The 9,816-nt window shown below is 42.2% G+C and overlaps 2 protein-coding genes across 5 annotated transcripts; both read right to left on the bottom strand.

Moving 5' to 3' along the window:
- Window positions 1–552: 552 nt before the first annotated feature.
- On the bottom strand, window positions 553–3,961 carry LOC106601423 (THO complex subunit 4). Of its 2 annotated transcripts, none has more exons than XM_014193632.1 (6): window positions 3,584–3,961; window positions 1,994–2,140; window positions 1,723–1,870; window positions 1,281–1,347; window positions 1,026–1,197; window positions 553–868 (listed from the first exon to the last, which is right to left on the bottom strand). In XM_014193632.1, the coding sequence occupies exons 1-6, from the start codon at window positions 3,824–3,826 to the stop codon at window positions 854–856; spliced, it is 792 nt and encodes a 263-aa protein (XP_014049107.1). In that variant the 5' UTR covers window positions 3,827–3,961; the 3' UTR covers window positions 553–853. The 2 variants fall into 2 exon arrangements, with proteins under 2 accessions (XP_014049107.1, XP_014049108.1); XM_014193633.3 differs by lacking the exon at window positions 3,584–3,961 and adding an exon at window positions 2,630–3,092.
- A 2,588-nt stretch (window positions 3,962–6,549) lies between these two features.
- On the bottom strand, window positions 6,550–9,459 carry LOC106601427 (mapk-regulated corepressor-interacting protein 1). Of its 3 annotated transcripts, none has more exons than XM_014193641.3 (5): window positions 9,175–9,459; window positions 8,067–8,158; window positions 7,747–7,865; window positions 7,434–7,538; window positions 6,550–7,329 (listed from the first exon to the last, which is right to left on the bottom strand). In XM_014193641.3, the coding sequence occupies exons 2-5, from the start codon at window positions 8,069–8,071 to the stop codon at window positions 7,265–7,267; spliced, it is 294 nt and encodes a 97-aa protein (XP_014049116.1). In that variant the 5' UTR covers window positions 8,072–8,158; window positions 9,175–9,459; the 3' UTR covers window positions 6,550–7,264. The 3 variants fall into 3 exon arrangements, with proteins under 3 accessions (XP_014049116.1, XP_045571164.1, XP_045571165.1); XM_045715208.2 differs by lacking the exon at window positions 9,175–9,459 and adding an exon at window positions 8,836–8,979; XM_045715209.2 differs by lacking the exon at window positions 9,175–9,459 and adding an exon at window positions 8,785–8,942.
- Window positions 9,460–9,816: the final 357 nt, after the last annotated feature.

Here is a 9,816-nt window from a genome sequence, read left to right as displayed (position 1 = left end):
ATGATATTTTACGTCACCAAATATGACAAATCTTTAGTTTCCCATGTCCTAGTGCACCGTTGGGTGCAGTGTATTTCAGCTAAGATGTGCATGACAACCACAGTACTGTGTTACACAATGTTTGGAACCAGGAAGATATTTGGCACTGCAAAACTATTTGGCAGAGCCCTCAAAGCCATAAGAACGCAGAATAGCTAAGATGACCGCACTGACCATCTTCCTTGCCCCTTTTATTTTTTGCTCCATGCACACTACTTGCTCACACTGACCCAAAACGCACTTCTGCTGCTGTTTATCATATACCCTGATGCCTAATCACCTTCACTCTACCCCTAATATCCCATTCCCTGCACATTGTAAATATGGTATTGGCACTAACCCTGTAGAAAGCTTGCCTTTGTTGCGTTTCTTGTACTTTATAGTACCAATATTGATCACTGCATTGTTGGGAATGAGAAATCAAATCACATTTTAATTGTCACTTGCTTTGTAAACAGGTGTAGACTGAAACCCTTACTTGTGCACTTGACAATAAAAACAAAGCAGTCAGAGTATGGTTAATATGTACTGTAGGGTTTATTACAATGATCTACCGGGAAAGGAATCAGAGCAACAGGGAAAGCCCCACCCACCCCCTTAAACCTACAGTCAAAACCAAGATTTTTTTCTTCCAAAAAACAAAAATTGGTAAAAAAAACACATCGGAGCATTTAAAAGGATTGATAAACAAATATAAATCACATCAGAAGACATCCAAGTGTAAAATGTCCTGCATCTTCAACGCTGTAACAACTGCGACTGTCCTCATGTTCAGCCTGGAGTGTAATGCAGCCTGGAGGATTCACCTAGGCTCTTAGCTTGTTTCCATCTGGGGTGGGTGGAGGAAAGGCATCAAATAAGACGCATGCTAACATAGGCCTGTCCCATCATTAATTTCCAACGTTACATACATGTAGGCAGACAAATGTTTTTTTCTTCCCTATAACACTACATAACCTTTTTCTCATATTCAAACCAAGACTCACCCTGGCATTGTAGGCATCTAGCTGGGCATCCAGCTCTTCAGCGGAAAGTGGCTTAGTGCTTCCCCCACGGCCACCTCGGCCCCTGCCTCCTCCACGACCTGCTCCACGTCCTCTCTGCATCCCTCTAAACCCACCACCACGAGCCCTGTTCATGCCACCGCCTCGGTTCATACTGTAGAACATCAGCACATTCCATTCATGATACTCATCATTGGCTCATGTTGTTTTGGTAAACAGGTCAATCTTAACACTTACCCCTGCATGGGTGGTCGTCTTTGTGTGTCGATCTGTGATGTGACGAGTTGTATGTTCATGGGACGCCCTGCAAGAGAAAGTATTCAGGTTATCACCAGCAAGAGTAGTGTGCTGAAGAAAGAAAAACATGCGTAAGGCGCTGTAGTTCTTTGCATCAGTGTCGACTCCAGAGGTGTGGTTATTTGTTTACATTTTTCTTTAAAAGCCACGAGTTGGCTTTGATGAGTTAAACGTCCATTTTCTGAAAGAGAACTAGCAAAACAGGCTAACTACCTGGCATGAACATGGATGGCAACCAACTGAGCACCCAACTTGAAGGTTGGATGAATATACAGTGTCAGCATGGTGAAAGACACCTCAGCAGCACAAAACAATTGTTTCAGCAAGGTACAAATGAGATGATTATATGTGCGGCAACTATCAAGCCACTTGAGAAACCTACCATCAAGTGGTACACCGTTGTACTGTTTCATAGCTTTTAGAGCATCTGCTTTCCTCTCAAAGTGGACGTCTGCAGTGCCTAAGCTCCTGCCCGACCGGTCATAGTGGACAGCTGCCTTCTTCAGTGTACCAAACTCCGCAAAGAGCTCCTGCAGTGAGAGAAACCATGTATTATGACTAAGTGATTTCAAGTGCCATTTTGGAAATGCTAAGCCAAGGTCAATACCCAATTTCTAAAGAGTCAACCAAGTCAAAAAGAAAATAAGATGTACCTGAATATCTGCGTCTGAAACACCAAAGTCGAGATTGGAGACAAGAAGCTTCCCTCCGGTTTCCACACCAGCGCCACCCCCAACACTGGCATTGAAGCCATGATTGCCGTACATGTCGTGTTGCCATTTATCAGGAAGCTGCTTGGGCTGCAACAGATGAAAGAGAACGAACCTGCTGACTTCAGGCTCCCCTGTCTCTGCCAATCACAGAGTCCAGTCCACACAGCTGGGTAGGTGCTGGGGAGACCAGGGACTACACAGCCAACAGGGCCAGGTGGTTGGCACACTGCTACCCCATTGAGATTCCCAGCATTCCGTGCCCACCCCATTACTACAAGCAAGTAAACCAGTGCAAAAACAGGACACATGGCAACATATCAATTCTAGACACTAGACCGAGTTAACAGGCCATAAAGCATTTAGCTAAAACTGATGGGCCCTACTTGTAAAAAATGAAACATTCCCATAATAGAATGAAGAAATGTATGCATTGACATCTGTTGAGGCTATTTTGATCAACATTTAGCAGTAAACAAGTTATTAATAACAGTACACCTTTACTTGCTACCATCTGCACTCCGCTCCCACCCCCTTGTTGGCTAACTAGGCTAGCAATGTTGCCCACTGTTCTCTTGCCATCTGCTCCTCCACCAAAGGCTCTCCAGGCGGCCATCCCCAGCGAGAGTAGTATGCTGAAGACATCCATCCGTATGGCGCTGTAGTACTTTGCATCAGTGTCGACTCCAGCTGTGGTTATTTGCTTAAATTGTTCTTTAAAAGCCATGAGTTGGCTTTGATGAGTTAAGTGTCCATTTTCTGAAAGAGACAACTAGCAAAATAAAGTAGGCCAACTACCTGGCCTTAACATGGATGGCAACCATCTGAGCGTCCATTTTGAAACCACGCCATTTTGATTGAGTTGTGACTAACATTACTAGAAATGTGGAGATAAAAATATGTATGTAATAAGAGGGGAAAGTCCACTGCCCCATCCATAAAGGACACCATTCTGTGTTGATATGGTGCTGCTCAAAGGGGATTGTGTTAACCCGCCAGCCACTCCCAAACAAAAGGATAGGAGTGCAGGATGAAACTCCCCAAAAGTTGCCTCTGCTACAAAAATCATCCAAATGCAACGATATTCTTCGATGCAGTGCCGTTCGGTGGTCCAACAAGTGACTTTCTGGGACGAAAGATACTGCGACAGACCATGAAATAAATATTTCATTGATTGAAGATGCTGAATTCAAAATGGCGCCGTCTGGGCCTTGTAGGTTAGCAGCTATTCCAGTGTTAGCAACTAGCTAACCTGCTCCAAAAGCTTATTCTCAAAAAGTGGTAACACATGGGTTTGGGTGGACAAGGACATATGTGCATTATATTTCCATATCAACCGCAATTTAAAGGGTTTCCCTTCGTTAATTCGAGAGAAATTCGATTTGCTAGCTAAGTGCCTCTCGACTAGCAAGTTAGCCATTGATTGCATTGGGAGCAGTTAACAAGCCTGAAGATTAGAGGACGTCGCGCAGGCATTTTCAGGTTACGAGGCGTTTTCCTTTTTCTCAGCCCATTCCTCTAAATTTCTCATACCCTGCTGTATGGCGTAGGTCTTGCTCTGCCACGGCTCAGGTTCGGTCGGTTCCTCATGGGGCCCGATCCTCCACCTCGGCCCCCAAAGCCTCCAGCTGCTCCACGGCCAACACCACCACCTCGGCCCCCGCCAGAGCCTCCCCGGCCACGTCCTCTTCCACCACCACGGCCTCCTGCGCCCCCTCTCTGCTGCCTGTTCTGCTTGATGATGTCGTCTAGAGACATATCCATCTTATCGGCCATTATGAAGTTTCAATAACGCTAAGAACTGTTAGCGAACTAAAAACTAGCCTGACTGATCCCTGCCTTAAATAAAAAACCTTGGTAATAACCCGGCGGTAGTACTCAGCTGCGTGAGAAAAAAAAACACTAAAATAGAGCGCAAGCTGTCTTTATAGTCACGAGCCCTCGTTACGTGATGACGGATGACGCTGTCAGTGTCCGCTTGCTGTGCACCGCCCCTTCCACAGTTTTACTCAGGTTATGCTGTCAAATCAAGATGGGACGATTTGAAGAACCCCCTCTGCAGTTTAGAAAATGCTGTCATAATGCTGTGCTGATAAACATTTACAATACATGCTGTCATAATGCTGTGCTGATAAACATTTACAATACATGTTTAACGTTCTTATTCCTTGAGTCATATCACTACAAAGACCTGTGCTACTATTATCAGTGCAGCAGCTTAATGGTCTCGAATTTACTGTAGTGCTGGTTATACAAAAATAGATAGATCTGACATATTCCTTGATAGTTGGTGCAATTCGGCTTGGCCCCTCAGCCATCCGAGACATGGCCTGGTCACCCCTCTACCATCTAGAAGGCCGAGACAGTACAGGTGCATCAAAGCCGGGACCGAGAGACTTTAAAACAGCTTCTATCTCCAAGCCATCAGACTGTTAAATAGTCACCACTAGCCAGCTTCCCCCAGTACACTGCCCTGAACTTAGGGCACTTTTACTAGCCAGCTACCTTAGGGACTGCTGCCCTATGTACATAGTCATTGAACACTGGTCACTTTAATAACGTTTACCCACTTCATATGGATATACTGTATTCTAGTCCAGAATCATCCTATAACTACCGCTGTACACACTGTTCCTGTTCATACAGTATACTAGCCATACTGTCTATGCACACCATTATATTACACAATAAGACACGGAGGGGGGGGGGGGGGGTGCCACAAACCCCTGAGGTACCTCATTGCTATTATAAACTGGTTACCAACTTATAGTAAAAGTAAATGTTTTGTCATACCTATGGGATATAAGGTCTGATATACCATGGCTGTCAGCCAATCGGCATTCAGGGCTCGAACCACCCAGTTTATAATTGCTATTATAAACTGGTTACCAACATAATTAGAGCAGTAAAAATACATGTTTTGTCATACCCGTGGTATATAAGGTCTGATATACCACGGCTGTCAGCCAATCAGTATTCAGGGATCGAACATCCCAGTTTATAAATATATATATATCCCAGACTCTGACATTGCTCGTTCTGATATTTCTGAATTTCATTATTTTTAGGATTTGTGTGTATCGTTAGGTATACTGCAATGTTGAAACTAGAAACATAAGCATTTAGCTGCACTTGCGATTTTATTTATTTAACCTTTATTTTACCAGCATGCGATAACATCTGCAAAATGTGTACGCGACCAATAACATTTTATTTAATATAAGATTCCTGAGACAAAGGTGTAAATAAATGTGTTGCGTTAATACCATGGCCTACACCAACTGTATCCACATGTGAACTTTGTCAACACAGATGCATCAACACCTACATTTGAGTGCAGATTCACATAGACCAAAATATCGTTAAAATATATCATGCCGCCATGATTGTATCTTCTTGTACTTGTTTGCACTACTAATAGGTTTACCATTATGGAGTAATTCTCTCTTTGCTAACTTTTGTGAATACTGGCTGAGCCCTGTTGTTATAACTACTTTCAGACCATAACCGAGCACTTCATGATTCCCTCTGTGATATGAAGGAACTAGATCAGAGAAAGAAATATGGCTGACTATACATACAATGAAAATAAACGCAACATGTAAAGTGTTGGTCCCATGTTTTCCATATGCACAAAAAGCTTATTTCTCTCAAATTTTGTGCACAAATTTGTTTACATCCCTGTTAGTGAGCATTTCTCTACATCCCTGTTAGTGAGCATTTCTCCTTTGCCAGGATAATCCATCCACCTGACAGGTGTGGCATATCAAGAAGCTTAAACAGCATGATCATTACACGTGCGCCTTGTGTTAGGGACAATAAAAGGCCACTAATTTGTCACACAACACAATGCCTCAAGTTTTGAGGGAGTGTGCAATAGTCATGCTGACTGCAGGAATGTCCACCAGAGCTGTTGCCTGATAATTTTATGTTAATTTATCTACCACAAGGTGCCTCGAACATTGTTTTAGAGAATGCGGCAGTACTTCCAACTGGCCTCACATCCGCAGACCACGTGTAACCACGCCAGCCCAGGACCTCAACATCCGGCTTCTTCACCTGCGGGATCGTACGAGGGGGGTGTGGAGGGGTTGCTGAGGAGTATTTCTGTCTGTAATAAAAGCCCTTTTGTGGGGAAAAACTCAGTGGGTGGGCCTATGCCCTCCAAGGCCCACCCATGGTTGCATTCCTGCCCAGTCATGTGAAATCCATAGATTAGGGGCTAATTAATGCATTTAAATTGACTGATTTCCTTATATGAACTGCATTCAGTAAAATCTTTGAATTGTTGCATATTGCAATTATATTTTTGTTCAGTAGCCTATTACACTGTTTTCAGTAACAATGCACAAACAAAACAAAGAGCATGAGACAACAATTTACCATCCTACTGTAGGTTCTGTGATGTTTGTACATACATCATTGGGGAGTATATAGGCAACACACCCAAAAAGAAAATTTAGGTCAGAACATCTATGACCAATGCATTGAGAGTTAAATATTGTAAAAGTATTTTATTTAATATTTTTTTTCAAGGCTGGGAAGTCAATGTGGAGTTGTCCATTTTAGGGGCATGAATTTATATGAAAAATGTTGGCATTTATCCTAAACAATTTTTGGTTTCCAAAACTCGCCCGTACAATCGGATTCCATTCCAATATATCTACAATTCAACTATCTTCCAAAAAAAGAATGTCAGCCCTTCAGCATTATCCTTTGTAGATTGAAAAGAAAACAGTTTATATTTAAGACTGCAGTCCTTTAAAGTGTCCCATTAAGAATTTGTACACAGTCTGTACTTCGGCATCAGGATGTCAGCATATTTCATTGAAACTCTGCATCAGACCCATTCACATAAAAAAAAGAGTGAAAATGAAAAATTCATGGCTGTAAAACCAAGAACCGGAAGAGAGAATCCCTGGAAATCAAATGCCAGCTTTCTTGCATTCCACGTCAACCAGATGGGAGGTAGGGTAAGAAAATATTGAGCCTGGACAGAGAAAGAGAGGGGGGGGGGACTCCAAAAATGTTGTGGTTGTTAGGACATCAGCCCACTGCTGTTGAATGGGCAGACTGTTAGTCCAGGTGGGCAGAAATAGGACCGGCATTCTGGGCAGGACTGGCCAAAAGGTTGACTTGCTGGCTGACAGAGGAAGAGAAAGTTCTCAAGGATAATTGGTGCAGAAAAAAAGCTGTTGACTATAAAGAGAAAGACTAGGACTTCTTGGAGTCCTGTGTGTTGCGTTTCTTGAGGTCACTCAGGTCAACTGGTGTGAAAGCTGCAAGAAAGAGTAGTAATGTTATTTTGATCCTGTCTTTTTGACAAATCTAGTAAATAGCCTGTTTAAATGACAAACATACTCAGATCCATCAAGTCACTTACAATTTAAGTTGGGATTTGGGTTCTTTTCCACATACTCCTGTGGTCCACGGTCTTTGCGTTCGCTGCTCTGTGGTGACCGGATGTCTCTGAGCACACACTGCCAGGCTGTAAAGAAGCATACACATGCCAGCTTTCAACCATCTCCTTACATACAACATTCCATCCAAATGGCTCATCTGAGCTCAGTGGTACAGGGGCTCTGTAAGGAGCTTCTTACAGTGGATCATGTTGATCGCCAACATATAAGCCTACTCAGGTGAGAGACGTTAAGGGCTAGTCTTAGTAAGATATCGGCCTTCTGAGGCAGACTCACTGTCGTGGATGAAGCGCACATTCTCCTCATGCGCTGGAGTGAAGAGCTCCCCACTGTTCGTAGGAGACCGAGGGCTGGAAGTACGCTTGTAGTTGTTCACCATCCTGGGAGCAGATGAGCTATAAAGCAGCAAAGATACAAATAAAAAACAAACAAAACAAACAGCAAAACAGCAAGAAAGAATGAAAACACAGGACACAGGCTGGAAAACAGAACATATGTTTTTCTGGCATGCATGCAGTATACCTGATTCTACAAGATACAGCTTGATATACAGTCAGCACACAACAACCATAACAGGTAAACAACTCTCTTCCAACCTCATTCTGTGTGCAGTCTGTCTCTTGCTCCTTTCTAATGAATAGTTGGGGGGTTGAGAGAATATGAACCTTCTTTAGCCTCTGTTGGATAGCTAGTGGAGGAAACAAGGCGTGACATGATGAATTCTAAATAAAGACACCAATCACAAACAATAGAGGAATGTTGACATTTGAAAGCTAGCTAGCTAAAACAGACTGCGAAATACAGTTACTTAACTATACAGCCAGAAAGCTACATTGGACGCCACACTATCGGCATTAGCTTGCTTATTGATGTTAGTTATGCTTCAATGTTTACATGTTTGTATCTGACACTTAACGTTACACAAGCGAGATAGCTAACGCAGCTAACAATAGCTAGCAAGAAATTATACTAGCCAACTCATATTGACCAGCGACTCGTAAAATATAAAACACCTAGCTTGCTAACTAACGTTACCCAATAACGTATATTTTAAATTGACATTTTTGTTGGTTAGAAATTAGCTTGCGGTTGAAGTAGTGGCTGACAGATAAAGGATAACGTTAACTAAGTAGCAAGCTAACGTTAGATTATTCGGTACCATAACGTTAGCTATCCAGCGAATGTTTGCTACATGTTATCAACATCTAATATTATTAACTAAGCCATTTAACTTTATCTAGCTGAATATATCCAGACAATAGTACAAATTAAATGTTTCCAACAGCAGTGGCATATTAATTAATAACGCTATACCTAGCTTGAAATAATCCGAAAATTACCAAGATGTAAACTATGTTTACAAACCCGTATTTAGATCCGGCTTCCTTTCGCTTTCTTTACTCAGCCAACAAGATGTAACTAGCGTTAGCTAACTAGGCCTCCCGTCGGCTAAAACGGTTGCCAATGCCAACCAATCATTTCTGGGCAAGTAATTTAAAACGGAAGTCAACAAAACTTAATAGGTTTGTTGGTTCAAAATAATGTTAAAATCCCAAAGGAATGCTCGGGTCTTTTTGGTACCTGTCGAAGTTAGAAAAAGTATTGGCTAAAAATACCCTTACCTGAGTTTATAGGCCCTAACAAAATGCACCCTAGCAATTAAAAAACATCATCATAATGCACCATAGTTATTAAAAATATTACCAAGCCCTAGTCAGACCATTACTGTTCCAGCTGGCTTATAGGCGTTATTAGGTAGGTAATGTTAAGTGTTGCACAGATCATTTTCGACACACTTGACGATGTTCCCGACTTGGAAGAACGCATTTCTTCTAAATGTCCATGTCTAGTTGCAGTGGGGTTCGTTTGAATTTAGAAATTGCTCCAATATTAAATTAAATACTTTCTTGGGGCTTCATGAAGTAATCAAAAAAATGTGTACACCAGCATCTTGTCTGTTTAAAATATATTCTCATTGATTGAGAAAGGTGTGTTGCTTTCTTTTTCTTCTTCGTGTGGTTTTCCGGCAGACTAGACACTTTGTTGCGTATTGCTGCCTTTCACAGTTTGGAAAGTGCATTGCAAATTTGTTCACAATAAAAGGAAACTGAACCGCCATGTAACCCTATATTACCCCTGTAGTGGCCTACTACTCAAATCAAATATGATTTGTCACATGCTTCGTAGACTAACAGTGAAATGCTTAGTTATGGGTCCTTTTCCAACAATGAAGAGTTAACGATAACAAGTAAAAATAGCATGGCTATATAGAGCCCCACGGAGGCGCTGGAAGATGGCGGCGAGTGTAGACGAGATTTCAGCTTGCTCCGAGTAACCTTAACTTTT

Source organism: Salmo salar, chromosome 03 (assembly GCF_965601325.2).
Source record: "Salmo salar chromosome 03, fSalSal1, whole genome shotgun sequence".
NCBI lineage: Eukaryota > Metazoa > Chordata > Actinopteri > Salmoniformes > Salmonidae > Salmo > Salmo salar.
Note: the sequence above shows the minus strand (reverse complement) of the source record. Positions and strands in the feature narration are given on the sequence as shown.